The sequence below is a fragment of the Rhinolophus sinicus genome, chromosome 8, assembly GCF_057876585.1.
Source record: "Rhinolophus sinicus isolate RSI-liver-muscle chromosome 8, RSI-T2T, whole genome shotgun sequence".
NCBI classification, from domain to species: Eukaryota; Metazoa; Chordata; class Mammalia; order Chiroptera; family Rhinolophidae; genus Rhinolophus; species Rhinolophus sinicus.
The window spans coordinates 25,792,114-25,808,282 of NC_142508.1; the positions used below are offsets into that span (position 1 = coordinate 25,792,114).

The window sequence follows — 16,169 nt, forward strand, 5'->3', positions numbered from 1 at the left end:
GAGGTGCTTCCTTAAAGAGTGTGAGTGGTACCTCCTTATGGAGTGTGAACGGTGCCTCCTTATGGAGTGTAATACCGTGTTTCCCCGAAAATAAGACCTAGCCAGACAATCAGCTCTAATGCGTCTTTTGGAGCAAAAATTAATATAAGACCTGGTCTTATTTTACTATAATATAAGACCAGGTTTTTAATATAATATAATATAATATAATAATATAACATAATATAATATAACATAATATAATATAATACCGGGCTCACATTCCAAAAGACACATTAGAGCTGATTGTCCAGCTAGATCTTATTTTCAGGGAAACACAGTAGGTACCTCCTTATGGAATGTGAGCGGTGCCTCCTTATGAAGGTGTCTAAGCAGAGGCTGGCTCACCTGTCAGGAAAGACACAGGAAGGATTTGGCCCCTCAGAGGCCACCCCAGGTGACTGCTCAGGTTTTTTCTATTAAGGTCGGAAAATTCTATAATAATTTGAGTGAAAATGATCCAAAAGTTATCCTTCACATAGATATTAATGCCAAATAATTAATTCATACCCAATTTTTGGATTTTCAATACCAACAATAGTAAAAGTCAAAAAAATCATTTGCAAAAATCCAGGAGAAAGAACAGGTTAATTAAATTACAGCACATTTAGATGATGGTTATTAAGTTGCTCCTCAAAATCAGGTAGTAGTAGAATATTTATTAGCAGTAGTAGAATATTTATTAGCTGATGATATAGTAATAAATGAACAATAAAGTGTACCACACAGATTATGATTTTCATAATAAAAATGTACATGTGGCATTAAAAACATTGGAAGGTCACAGACTGAATGTTAATGGTGGCTGAATATTTGATTTTACAAGAAATTATTTTTTTTTGTACTTTTTCAGATCTTTCCAAGTTTTCTGTGTTAAGCATTTTTATTTACCTCTCTCTCTCAATCTATATGTCTATATATATAATACACACACACGGTATACGGTGAATGTTCAAATACAAAAAATTATTACAGTAAGACATATTGCCATTAATCCCCCTCAAAATACTCCCCCTCACTTGGAACACACTTATCCCACTGTTCTTGCCACTTTCTGAAGCAGTTCTGGAAGTCCTCTTTGGTGAGTATCTTTAGTTGTGCTGTTGTGGCTGCCTCGGTGTCCTGAATCATTTTGACTTTGGGCAAGAGCCAGAAGTCACACAGGTACCAGATCCAGTGAATAAGGAGGATGACGACACATAGTAATGTTTTCGTTGGACAGAAATTGCCATATACCAGAAGTGATGTGTGACATGGTGCATTTCTGTTGTGATCACAAAATACGGTGAATGCTGCTGCCAAGTGCCATCTAATGGAAAGGCAGGGATTTTCCATACAGGAAGAAGCGCGTCGAACCTTAGTAACAATGTGTGACAGGTTTCAACTTGTTCAGTGCAGTCAGTTGAATGAGAGCTACGGTTGAGGGAAGATGTGTTTTAAAGTGCTGTAAATCATCCTCCATCATGACAATGCTCTATGTCACACTTTGCTTCTGGTATACAGCAATTGCTGTAAAATAAAAGCATTACAGTGTGTCCTCCTCCACCTTATTTACTGGATCTGGCATCATGCGACTTCTGGCTCTTCCCCAAAGTCAAAATGATTCAGGACATAAAGGCAGCCACAACAGCACGACTAAAGACACTCACGAAAGAGGAGCTCCAGGACTTTGTAATACAAACCTATTTTGTAGACTTGCATCAAAAACACAGAAAGTGAGCCACACAGAAAAAGATGAAAGGGATTAAGAAGTATAAATTGCCAATTATAAAAATAGTATAGCATACAAAATATAGTCAATAATGTTGTAATAACTATATACTGGGTATTAGACATATTGGGGTGATCACTTCATAAGACATATGTGTCTAATTGCTATGTGGTACACCTGAAACTAATATAATATTGTACGTCAACTGTAATTGAAAAGCAAATTTTAAAACAAACGTAAAAAAAAAGCAAACCACACAAACAGAAAAAGATAACCAGAGATTGCAGTTTTTTTGTATGTCCATGTGCTTTGGTGCAATTGACTCTAAAAGAGGCCATAAGCCCAGAAAAACATTTTAGACACATCAGTAAAGAGTTCAGAGAGTAAAACTAGTGCTATTTGGAACACATGCTACCTATTCTAGTTTCAATGTTGCCTACTCCCTGAACTCAGTAAGACCCACACTGGAATAGGACAAAACTACTGCAAGTCACCGGGGCTGGCTCAGGTCATGATGTGATGGGGAAGGGGGTAAACAGAGCCATAGCCCCGACCCCACTCCCCTCATCTGCCCTCTGCCACTGTAAGCCACTGTTTGTATCCCAGCTCTGCTATGCTGTTATGACACCTTGGGTAAGTTATTTAATTTCTTTCAACCTCAGCTTGATTGTCTGTCAAAACAGAATAATAAAAATGCACATCTTGCTGTTTTAATGTTTGAAGATGATACGGGATAATAAATGGAAAGCATTCGTGTAGCACCTGGCAGGCATCTAACTGCTCACTAAATATAGCTGTTGTTGCTAACAAAGAAATGAAGTGCTCACATTGCTGCGAAGGTGAGCTGTTTTTGTGGTGTGTGTCCCACAGATAGCTAAGTGTTTCCAGGTAAAGGACTTGAGTAATTCCATAGCAGTATCAGGGCAGCTGAAGAGCACTGGCTCCTGGGCACCAGCCGACCAATATGGGATCCAGCATAGAGCTGTGCCTGGACGTCTGCAGCCCCTCAGGGGCTCTTCACAACGTAACTGCTCCTGCCTGGTCTGATTATCTATTCACCACTTACCCTGCTCCATTCAAAGACATGTGAGTGTCCACAGTGCATCCCAGGGAAAGATCTGGGAGTGCCCAGTGTACCCTGAGGGCACAGATCTGGGAGCATCCACAGTTCACATCAAGGGCATGGACAGGAATCAGATCAGGTTCTGACACTGGTGATCCCCAATCTTTGTCGGTGTGTATGTATGTAGGTGTAGGCATGTGTGTGAGTGTGTGTACAAAGAAACAATAAAATTCAACATGATGACTGCCTGAGTAAGAGGTATATACCTCTTACTTAGTACTTAGTACTTAGGAAGAAAGTGGGGAGCATCAGCTCTGAGAAGGCTCCACAGAAAAAGGACAATATGAGTCTTATTAAATAAACAAGAGTGTACCTGCAAAGGTAAGGGGAGGTGGGAGCAGCTGCAAGGCAGGGCGGCGGCACGAAAGCATCAAAGGGCATAATGTGCTGTGACCTTGAGGCACTGGAGTACTAACAGACAGTAAGTGCCAACACTGGCTAACCACTAATGCGTGCCAGACGTTGTCTCAGGTACTCCTTACAACTCTGTGAGAACGCTACTATTATTCCTCTTTCACAGATGGAAAAATGGAGGCTTTGGGGACATAAGTAGATTTCCCAGGATTCAACAAGTTGTGTGAGGCAGAACCTGCATTGGAACTCAGGTTTTATGCTACTCTTCAAGGGAGTGAAACAGGAAAAGTAGGTTGGAAAAGGGCTTCCATGATATGTGGTCTGACAAATAAGTTCGCAAACTTGTTGCTACGATATTGCTAAACTTTTTTGGTATCGGAGGGATTATTAGTTATGAACTTGTACAAACTGGACAAACAGTTAACCAAGTTTATTATTTGAAAGTGCTGAAAAGGCTGCATGAAAAAGTTTGACGACCTGAACTTTTCACCAGCAATTCATGGCTCTTGCATTATGACAATGCACCAGCTCACATGGCACTGTCTGTGAGGGAGGTTTTAGCCAGTAAACAAATCACTGTATAGGAACAACCTCTCTACTCACCTGACCTGGCCCCCAGTGACTTCTTTCTTTACCCAAAGATAAAGGAAATATTGAAAGGAAGACATTTTGATGACATTCAGGACATTAAGGGTAATACGATGACAGTTCTGATGGCCATTCCAGAAAAAAGAGTCCCAGAATTGCTTTGAAGAGTGGACTAGGCATCAGCATCAGTGCATAGCTTCCCAAGGGAAGTACTTCGAAGGTGACCATAGTGATATTCAGCAATGAGGTATGTAGCACTTTTTCTAGGATGTGTTCATGAAATTAATTGTCTGACCTCGTATATTCTACAGTGTGATCTTTACCCTGTTACTCTGTGGATTTCAAACTTTGAGACAGAAAAGTTAGCTCGGAGGGAAAAAAAAGAAACTTAAAACAGAGTATGTGAAACTGATCTAACACACAGCTGTGAGGGACCCTGGGGAGGGACCCAGCAGAGGTCTGAGAAACCCTTATGTCTCCTGGGAAAACCGTCTGAAAACTGTTGCAGTTGGCAATTGGAAAGTGAATTGGTACAGCCTGTGGTTTTGAAGGAAATGGGCAAGCTGTGTGTAGGACCTCGGACATGGAAAACACTGAAGTTAGCAAAGTCCTGGAAGCTGTTGTCATGGCCCAGGGGAGGGGGTGAAAGAACCAAGGAGGGGGCTTCCCCAGAACTTGGCGCCTGGTTGAATCTGAGGGTGAGGGAAGGAAGAAACTATAAAATGTCAAGTTTAGGAAACTAGAATAATGTGAGATGATTAGCTGAGAAAATGACACCAGAGAAGAAGGAAGAAGATGAGCAGAGGGACGGTGCCTGCAAGCCATGCCTGGAACGAAGGCCTGAGGCAGCTGGCTGTGCAGGCTGGAGCCTGCGAGAGAAGCGGGGCCACAGACTGGCCTGTGCTGGGTCCGGCAGGAGCTGAAGCAGTGGGAGAGCAGCAGGTCTCCCAGAGGCTGTCCAGCACCCATGCTCCCCAGACAACCAACCTGAGGGACGGGCGGGGGAGGGAACTGCAGAAGTAGAGCGCTCAGAGAGGCAGGTGCAACACAGAGAGAAGGTGGCAGGGAACCAACACGGCCTCTAGGTAGAAAAAGTGGTCAGTGGGCCCAAATACTGAGAGATGAAATAGGATGAGGTTTGACAAGAGGCCAAAGGATCTGGTGACAGATGGGGGTGGCATTAGTGGTAGTGGTCTTGGTGGGAAGCAGCTATAATGCTTTTTGTTAAAGAAAGAGACCTCTTAGAAACTTTCTATTCTGAGAAATGCGGCTAAAAACTGGTTTCTTCTCTCCTCCTCTGGGTCATATTTTCACAATTACATTCTCCTTAACTCTAATCCAAAAAAGCTTTGGAACAGAATATGACTCAATTCAAGGTAACTTATATTGAAATAATATTTCTGAAATTTACCATTGATATCATAGACAATCTGCCAGAGTATTTTGAGTTTTTGCTTCCACGCTTCAAGCATTTTTAAATGCAAAAACCCACTATACATTTTGCATCCTAAATTGGATTATAAAGCAATTTTATACTCTGTCAATCAGCTTTACCAATATGGGAAGGGAGGACTATGTTAGCGTTTGCATGAAATAGAGTTTCCATGTTTCCATTACTCTAATAAGGTCCTGTGGATACTCCATTAGCATATACAATTACCAGGATGTTTTCTCCCACAAGACTCCTGAAATCCCCGTGAAATTAGACTTTCTAGACTAACATGAGTTGTTTTTTTTAAGTAAATTTTTAATGGGAATGCATTTCTGTCATAACAGTTTACATTCTTTCCTCTTTCTTTTCTCATGACTTTCTATACTTTCAGACTTGTAACCTAGAGACTAAATATCTATTAGGGGTCCTCACTTCAATATTCTGTCAAATTCATGCTGCCCTGTTGGTAAAATGAGCTTCGGAGCATGGTGAGCCCCCTTCCCCAAGCACCCTCAGGGACTGCCCCCCACTCTCCTCAGGCTGGGCCTGTGGGTTAATGGTGCTGGGATTTTAGGCAAGATGAAGACGAAAGCTTTGCCCCATTGGTGTTGGTGATTTTTCTCCCTCAACAGCTCCACCCACAACACCAGCCTCCCAAGAAGATGGGGCTGGGTGTGGGGCTTCCTGTGGGGATTGTGCTGTGGTGGTGGTGACAGGTCATAATTTTCTGTCATTTTCTAAACCCAGTGCAGAGGTGCCTCGGGGTTGCTGGGCATCTGCCTTCTCTTTCAGTTTCAACCACAGCAGTTCTACTGTTACTCGCTTTGTCCATTAAGATTTCGCATAAGATTGTATTAGGAGGGTAAAATGTTTATTGCTTAAAAAGTAATAATAAATCATCATTAGATTGTTTGTTTTTGCGGCAGGGAGCTGGAATGGCTATCCTAACACAAGAATACAAGACAGAGGTCGAAAATGGATTACTTTAATCAGCCACAAGCAAAGGGCTTACCAAACAGTTATAAACTGGGAATTCCTGAAGACAATAGCTGCAGCTAGAACATGTTAGAACCTACCCTCAAATCGAGGCCTAATGTGACCTTGTGGGCACTCAAGGTCAAGGGCATTGTAGTGCCACTATTACACTCTCTGGTTTTCCTTCTTCAGACTAGGGTGATCCGAGAAATACCTGTTCATGCATGTCTCTAGGAAACCTCTATTTCCACCTGGCCTGCAAGTGCAGAAATAGATCTGAAGGTACCAGGAAGAGCTGATGAAGAGGACAGCACCCACTGAGCACCTACAATGTACTGGGTGAATTACACAAGGTAATTCCACTTCTCATCAGCCCTATGAAGCCTTTATTTTTATCCCCATTTCATCAAAAAGGAAACAGGCAAGGAGCTCATTAAACCCCTGCTTCCCACAGTTCCCTCCGGCCCATGGACAGGAAGTAGGGGGAGTCCTTGATTCACATACTTTGCAACCCTTTCACTGATGTGTCCCAGGTCTGCCTGACTTTGTGTTGCTACCGCTGGCTACATCATTGTAATTAATGTTTTCCCATGACAAGAAGTCTACATGATTTGCTTACTATTAGCGGTAAAGAAATGCAAACCAAAAGAACAGAATTCCATTTGTACCTAATAAAATCATAAATGTTTTTTGTTTTCCTTCTTTCTTTCCTCTTTTCTGTTTTAAACAAACTGTTCAATGCTGGTGAGAGCATGATGGAATGGTAAAGGAATCACCTGCTGAAGAGAGTATAAACTTACAGTCTGTTTTTGTAAGCAATTTGGCAATAAATATCAAGAGCCTTAACGTGCTTCTATATGCGACTCAGTAATCCCCATTCTGTATATCCATCCTAAGGAAATAATCCTAAAGGCCAAAAAAACCTTTAGGCCCAAAGAGGTTCACTATCGGAGCTGACCATAACCTGATATCTACAATAGAAGACACGAGAATTAAGTCATTCTCCTCAATAAATGGTGCTGGAAAAATCTGACATGCACATGCAAAAGAATGAAATAGGACCCTTATTTTACACCACACACAAAAATCAACTTAAAATGCATTAAAGATTTATACTTAAGCCTGAAACCATAAAGCTCTTAGAAGAAAAGAGGATGAAAACTTCATAACATTGGTCCTGACAATAATTTCTTGGATATTGCACAGGCAAAAAAGGCAAAAATAGACAAGTAGGACAGCATCAAAATAAAAAGCTTCTGCACAGCTAAAACAATCAGCAGAGTGAAACAATCAACAGAGTGAAAAGCTAACTTATGCAATAGGAGAAAATATTTCCCAACTATATATGATTAATCCGAAATATATAAAGAACTCCTACAATTCAATAGCAAACGAACCTCAAATGACCCGCTTAAAAAATTGGCAAAGAACTTTAACAGCCATTTCTCTGGTCAACAGGTACATGAAAAGATGCTCACCATCACTAATAACGAGGGAAATGCAAATCAAAACCACAATGAGATTTCACCTCACACATGTTAGGATGGGCACTATTTAAAAAAATAGAATATAGCAAGTGTCAGCAAGGGAGTGGAGAAATTGGAACCCCTGTGCACTGTAAAATGGTGCAGCCACAATGGAAAACAGTATGGGGTTTCCTTAAAAAATAAAAAATAGAACCACCATGTGCCCCAGCAATCCCATTTCTAGGGAGTCACCAAAAGAACTGAAAAAAAAGGATCCTGAAGGGATATCTGCACCCCCATATTCACTGCAGCATGATTCACAATAGCCAAGAAGTGAAAACAACTAAAGTGTCCTTCAATGAATGAATAAAGAAAATGTGATACACACACGCGCGCACACACACATACACACACACACACACACACACACACACACACACACACACACACAATGGAATATTATTCAGGCTTAAAGAAGAAGGAAATCCTGTCCTATGGATGAACCTGGAGGACATTATACTAAGTGAAAAAAGCCAGTCACAAAAAGACAAATCCTGCATGATTTCACCAAGATCTACCGTAGCCAACTCACAGAAACAGAAAGTAGAATGGTGGTTGCTGGGAGCTAGGGGAAGGGGGACATGGAGAGACGCTGTTCCTGGTACAAAGTTTCAGTCACTCAAGATGAAAAGGCTCTAGAGATCCGCTGTACAACTGCATAGACTTAGCAACACCGAACTGTATACTTAAAAATTAGTTAAGAGGGTAGATTTCATGGTATGTGTTTCTTCGACAAAAATGTCTTGTCTGGAAGGAAATCATCCAGACAGGAGTTACTAAGGATATTTGGAAGTGTTTGATGGCACAAGGCTAAAAGACGTGGACGGCAATGTGAAGTAGAGCCTCTCCAATGGAGCCATGGAAATCTGATGATCGTCCCCAAGACGAACTAGCCATCCTCATCTCAGAATCAGTCTCTCCCTGTGTGTCTCTCACGAGAGTGCACTGATTATGTACTTACTGTTTACTCCTTTTTGAGCACGACTGGGGGTGTTAGGATCTTAACAATACTGGTGATTTTCAAGAACTGGATACACAGTTCCGAAAGGAAGAGTAACACAATGTGGTTTGTAACCATGAGTCTCAGGGCTGCTCCCTCTGTATAACCTGCTGCAACCTAACGCTTCAGAAGTCCTCGTGTTTAGAATCTAACTGACTACTGAAGAGGCCGTCCTTCAGAACAGAGACCCACAGCTTTTGCAGATTTTGATTTCCCCGTACTGCAATGTGGTTGACAGAGATACTTACTCCCTCCTCCTGTTCCTAAGAGAACCCTCTCGAGTAAATATTTTTCATTGGATGTTGAAATATTAACTATGTACCTTTGCTTAATGGGATACCTGATGGAACTAAGCTGGACATTTATGGAAGACAGTTCTCAGCTACTATATTTGGTATTTCTTCTCCTTCTGAGCAGACTGTAATTGGGTAACACAGCATGTAGGGACTGGAAATTCTTGTGGTGGGCCGCTGACAACTTTCTGTGCTAGAGAAACAGAAGCCATGGCAGCGTTTCAGACACGCTGGTATCTTGGAGAAATGTGAGTCTATAAGGCGTTGTGAGCACCAGGAAGCGATGTGCTGCCACCAGTGGAAGGTGACATTCGAGAGTTAGAGAACCCAGAATCCTGAATGGTTCTGCCATTAACTGCTATGTGATCATGAACACGTTATAGTACTTAGCGTCTGCAAACGTGCAGTTCCCTCATCTATGAAGCAGGGATAATAATATGATGTCCCTCACCATGTGGTTATGAAAATAAATGAGATGGCATATGGAGTTCAGTTAGCACTCTGCCTGGCACATAGGGAACATTCTAGAGAAGCCAATAATAAAATAACTGTTATCATATCATTGGTAAGGAAAGAGTCAAGCTAAGGATGGGAAGGTGTCCTAGATAACCTTTAAGGCCCTTTCTTACACCAAAAGCCTAAGAGTTTATATTCTTCATTGATATCTCATTAGAATTAAGGCTATTCTATGCCTGAAAAGGCACGTGTGTGTGTGTGTGTGTGTGTGTGTATGCACACACATGTGTGTTTACTAAAGTATTAGAAAGTAGTCCAATGAACAGCAGAACATGTGTAAGAGATGTTTATAACAGCCTGCATATAGTACACATGTACCAGACGTCTGTGGTTAATTCTGAACATATGAGGCCAGTGACTCACAGGACATTTTCCCCGTGGAAATATCAAAAGAAGAAGAGGATCTGGAAATAAGTTTTCCCTCAGAACAATCAACAACAAAGCAAAGTGGTGAAGAATCAGATTCCTACATACCCTATCCTTTCACCATTTAATGATCAGAAATTAGACTGAAACAAAATATTTAAAATGCTTCCCCTTTAGAAGAATTCTGTTTTGCAGGGAGAGCGCTGGATGACTGAGTCAAACTCTTCCGTGGTAGCCTCAGACTATTTCTTGAGGCTTTTAATACTCTCCGAGAGGCCCAACCAACCATTCAAAATAGCCTTATTTATGCTCATAGAATAGCTCTGCAATTAGAGAAGGCATTAAATAAATATTAATTGATGACTTCAGTTTACTGTAATTCAGGGTGCTATTTTCACGATTAGTTTTAAATCAAATTTGAATAAACATTTTAACTTAGCTGAAAAAATGCTAGATAAAGAGATATACTTTATACCACTCTGTCCAACACCGAAGTCTACAAATACTGTGTTGGTTGGTCCTAACCACTGGCACTAGAGGGGATGAATATGTCCCCTACAAGAGTGGCACTGGCACCACGCTTCGGCTTCCTGTTTTGTGAAAAGATAACTATGACCTCAGGGACTTAGCGATAAACCTTACATTATCTATCTCTATCACTCTGGATAGCAACAAAATAAATTAAAGTAGGTGACTCCATAAATCATCTCACACACACACACACACACACACACACCACACATCACACACACACCACACATCACACACACACCTCATATCACACACACACACACCACACATCACACACACACACACACAACACATCACACACACACACCACACACTCACACACACACACCACAACCGCTCTTCTGCTACAGTACTGCAACAAAACAAGAAAAAAGAAAACGGTCTTCTTTTGCCATTTTTCACCAATGAAAGTGTTCATCAGACATTCTGCCAAGAAAATTATGCCTTGTAGTAACTGATATGAACTGCAGGAATAGTTTCCTACAGGTCAAAATGTGCTTTGTAATATTGAGACTCTGGAAATGGCCACCAGCAATAGGCCTATCACATAGTAGGTCCTCAAATACAGGTAAATCGTAAATACACATCAATCTCCTGAGTAAAAGATGACAGAAATCTCCTCTATCATGTTCTGACTCCCTTAAAATCAAACTAAGAAAAATCTATTAGAAATATCATAAAGTGGTATTTATAATAGGTAGTTTTATAAATTGGTCAATCATGTGGTTAACAAGACGAATATTTCCTACTACATACGTCTACTAAAACGGCACTCACAAATCAAAAGAAAAATACCCCTTCATACTTTGAGGTTTTCCTTATTACTTTCTTTCCAATACTAATTAACTATCATTTATTTACAGAGACTTAGAATGTCACTTTAGTCAATATTTTTTTTACCACTTTTACTCACAGCGAGGTTCATTTCCTAAATTGGGTCTCAATAAGACTGGAATGGGTGTGAAATTCCTGTCGAATGTATGGGATTTCCATGCTTTGCCAATTTCAGACTTCCCGACCTGGTCTGCCTACGCCAGGTCTATCAATCTACCCTTACTGTACAAAGTCTGAAAATCAGCCCCAAGCCTCTTGAATATAGGTATTGCTTAAAAATGAGCCTAATAACCATAGATCATACAGAGCCTCAGCATTCGTGGGTTGCAGTTCGTTTTGTACAACTGTTTGTGTTCGACACAGTGTTGTGGTCACTGCACCCCTTCTCCTCCATCCTGTGGTCCCACAGTACCCACAGACCCACCTTGGGAACGTGAGGGTTGAATTCCACAGCTCGGTGAATGGCCTCCACTGCATTCATCTCTGCCGTGCTCAGCCCCCGCCGAGACGCAGCCTCAGGAGAGAATCTGCAAAGTAGAAAGACAAACACCTTCCAGTTGGGACCACTGCTTGGGCAGCAACCCAGAAAGGCACCTACCCATCAAGGGCCCATCAAACCACAGCAAACCAATGGCAGGCCTTTCCAAACCTCCACTACACGGAACCTCTGAGTGGCCCCTCAGATGGAGGCCAGCAAAAACCCCAGCAGAAGCAGAAAGTGTGCTTGCATCTGAAGGCAGAAGGAATTAAATTCAGCTGTCAAGTCTCTCTGTCTAAAGAGCTAATCTAAATTTTCTACGGGGTACCTGCTTAGGTCTGGGGTGGGGTAGGACTGACGAGGGCAGACAGTACAGGAAAAAAGAGAAAACTTGGTTACAGAAGAGCGCACTTGGTTAAAAACAGAATGGGGGAGAATTTTAAAGAAGGCTCCCAACCCCGTGTCAAGGCTGCCTGGAGGCTTCAGGCGCCTCAGCCTCCGCAGCTGGAGAGCCAGCCCGGGGCGTCCGGCAGGGGCGTGTGCAGGCCCAAAGCGCGGGCGAGACACCTGCCCGGGGAATGAGAAAACCAGACCATGCAATCTCTTTCTCACCTCACACCCAGGGCTAACTCCAGAGCTGTGCTTGGCAGGCAGACACCACAGGGGAAGCTGTGACAACCCTGGCCCTGCCCTCCCAAGCTGGAGTCGCTGTGTAGGGAGAAAAGATGTTGCAGTAGGTACTGGCGATCTACAGGATAAAAAAGAATGAAAGAAAATTACTTCGATTTTGAAGTGCACACACACTTAACAGCAAACCTGGCTGACATAGCAGAGGCTGTTTCTTGTCCTGTTACCTGTTTTTCAGTGCGACAGAAGGACTGCATTGGGGAGGCATAAGCGTTTCTGAACTCAAAAACAGCTAAGCCATCTACCCTCTTTCACCTGCCAGTCATCTAGGATGTTTATGGAAATTCTCTATGCCACAGCCACCTGCCTGAGTCAGGTGGGCAACTGTGCCACTGAGATGGCGACTCAGAGGAAACAGATCTGGGGGGCTGGGGCGGAGCGTTAGCTCGGAACTGGTGAGGCAGAGTGACAGATGACCACCCCCTCTGCCATATTTAATGTTTGCTATGACTACTGCCCAGGTTTGGACAGCTAAAGGAAGAGGAATGCGCAAAAAACGAGTAAAAGGAAGGCATTCTGTGTAAGTCCCAAGTAGGCCTTTTGGTATTTATTATCTGGCAAAAAAAAAAAAAAAAAAAAAAAAAAAAAAAAAAAAACCCAAAAAAGTCACCTTAGAGGCATGGAATTTCATACAAATCCCTCTTTAGGGACCCAAACACCTAGGGATATACATTCCCTTCTAGTAATGAAAGAAAAGATCAGCAGATTTTGGAAAATGCATGGTCATAAGCAGGGGTGTCGTAGACTAAGAGAAACTCTCAGAGGCAACACATTTTCCGAAGTGGGGTTAGGCATTTAGCACTGCACAGTCATGATTCACTTACTTGTCAGAGACAGCTCTTGCTTTGAGCAAGGCAGCTGTGTAGCATATTGTTGCCGACTTTGGTAAGCTTATATCTGTTAGAGAAAAAGAAAGTAGGAACTCTTGTAAGTCTGCAGAAACCAGGAGCAATGATTGTTAATATACCAGCATTTTAATCACGTAAGGCTAATAAAGCGTAAATTAAGAATATTTTAATACCCCTCACGATATGACTTTTACTTCTGTGGATTTAATAAAAACTTCACGAGTTCAAATATATTTATAATTTAATGCATACAGTACACAGCTGTTCCTTATGTGGTATGTGAAACTAAAGTAATTCATATTTTTGTGAATAATTCATGTTTAAAATCCACCAGGCTGACTCTTCAGCAATCATCTTCTATTTTAAAATATGTATTTTCATGTTGAGTTTATTTAAACAGAGAATAGCTATAAATATATAAATTTAAATATTACATGAATACCCTTGATATCATGAAAGGCAAATAGGACCTCTTTGTAACTTATAAAAATTTCTCAAAGGCATATGAAATACTAATGTGAAGAAAAAAATACTATCTGGATTAAAAAAACACAGGTAAAAAAACTTAAACCTGCTTTCCTCTGAATTAAACTTCAAGAACTTCATATTCAGTTTTTGTTAAAAATGTAACATATATTATATATATAAAATATATGGGAAACCTTTATATATGTTTATAAAGATACATATTAAATCATTACAAAACTATACATTTTCTATTTTATTCAAACCCATGGTAAATCCCCTTTCATATTAAGCCAAATTTGTCTCCCAGAACAACAATTCCTCTCAGTTTGTATAGAAAATTTCAGATGGAGAGGTGGGAGCTGGTAACATGTCCAGATAACGAGTTTCCATGGAAGTAAAAGCACAGGGGACACGTGAGGGTAGGTAAACTCAAACAGGGTAGAACTTTGCGGGGGTGATTGTTTTTATTTTTTAATAGTTTTTTTTTTTTTTCAATTACAGTTAACATAACATACAATAGTATATTAGTTTCAGGTGTGCAACATAGTAATTAGACAATTATACAACTTACAAAGGGATAAATTTAGTACCCATCCGACACCATACATAGTTATTACAATATTACTGACTGTATTCCTTATGCTGTACCCTACATCCACATGACTATTTTGTATCAACCTATTTGTACTTAATCTCTTCCCTTTCTTCACTCATCCCCCCAACCCCCCTCCCATCTGGCAACCATTAAAATGTTGTCTGTATCTATGAATTTGTTTCTGTTTTCTTTGTTCATTTATTGTATTCTTTACATTCCACATATAAGTGAAATCATATGGTATTTGTCTTTTTCTGTCTGACTTATTTCACTTAGCATAATACCATCTCGGTCCATCCATGTTGTTGCAAGATGGCAAGATTTCATTCTTTTTTATGGTTGAGTAATATTCCATTGTATATATCAGGTTGCACAATGAAGTTCGCATACTTATCCTAAAAAAAGTGCTACACACTTCATTGCTGAATATCACTACGGTCACCTTCGAAGTACTCCCCTTGGGAAGCTATGCACTGACGCCAGCAGCCAGTCCACCCTTCAAAGCAATTTTGGAACTCTTTTTCTGGAATGGCCATCAGAGCTGTCGTCGTATTACCCTTGATGTCCTGAATGTCATCAAAATATCTTCCTTTCAATATTTCCTTTATCTTTGGGTAAAGAAAGAAGTCACTGGGGGCAAGATTAGGTGAGTAGGGAGGGTGTTCCAATACAGGTTTCTGTTTACTGTCTAAAAACTCCCTCACAGACAGTGCCGTGTGAGCTGGTGCATTGTCCTGATGCAAGAGCCATGAATTGTTGGCGAAAAGTTCAGGTCGTCTAACATTTTCACGCAGCCTTTTCAGCATTTCCAAATAGTAAACTTGGTTAATTGTTTGTCCAATTGGTACAAATTCATAATGAATAACACCTCTGATATCAAAAACGGTTAGCAACATCATTGCAACAAATCAGCGGACCTAATTGTCAGACCTCATATGTACCACCTCTTCTTCATGGATTCATCCATTGATGGACACCCAGGTTGCCTCTATTTCTTGGCCATTGTAAACAATGCTGCAATGAACATATGGATGCACATGTCCCTTTGAAGTAGTGTTTCTAGTTTTGTTTCTTCAAATAAATACTCTGAAGTGGGATTACTAGGTCCTTCTTTGTCTCTTGTAATAGCCCTTGTTTTAAAGTCTATTTTGTCTGATATAGGTATTGCCACCTGAGGTGTTGTTTTTTTTCATTTCCATTTTCATGAAGTATTTTTTCCATTCCTTTACTTTCAGTCTATAGAAGTCTTTCGATCTCAAGTGAGTCTCTTGTAGGCAGCATATGTATGGGTCTTGTTTTATTATTCATTCAGCTACCCTATGTCTTTTGATTGTTGAATTTGATGCATTTACATTGAAAGTAATTAATAATAGATAGGCAGTTTATAACATTTTGTCATTTGTATTTTTTTATCTTTTTTTTTCTTCTTCTTCTTAAAGAAGTCCCTTTAACATTCCTATAATGCTGTTTTGGTGGTGATGAACTCCTTTAGCTTTTTTTTATCTCGGAAGCTCTTTATCTGTCCTTTGATTCTAAATAATAGCCTTGCTGGGTAGAGTAATCTTGGTTGTAGGTCCTCGTTTTTCTCACTGTGCCTATTTCGTGCCATCCCTCTGGCTGCAATGTTTCTGTTGAGAAATCAACTGACAGTCTTATGGGAGTTTCCTTGTAGGTAATTAACTACTTTCTCTTGCTGCTGTGAAATAACGTTTTAAATTATGATTCTATTTCTTACCAGTATGGTATTTCTTTAATACGCAATCAAATTTATATTATGACATAGAAATACCTTCCTAATTCAGGCC

The 16,169-nt window shown here is 40.7% G+C and overlaps 1 protein-coding gene across 14 annotated transcripts in view; it reads right to left on the reverse strand.

Annotated features, from left to right (window-relative positions):
* Positions 1-16,169, reverse strand: part of ST7 (suppression of tumorigenicity 7) — a 253,061-nt gene that overhangs the window by 24,277 nt on the left and 212,615 nt on the right. For 13 of the 14 annotated variants that reach the window (XM_074315679.2, XM_074315681.2, XM_074315680.2 and 10 more), the window contains 2 exons: positions 13,278-13,350; positions 11,713-11,815 (listed from right to left, as the gene is read on the reverse strand). In XM_074315679.2, the coding sequence (XP_074171780.1) occupies positions 11,713-11,815; positions 13,278-13,350 (176 nt within the window). Of the gene's footprint in view, positions 1-11,712; positions 11,816-12,378; positions 12,515-13,277; positions 13,351-16,169 lie in introns of all 14 variants that reach the window. The other variant, XR_016021958.1, reaches the window with a different exon arrangement.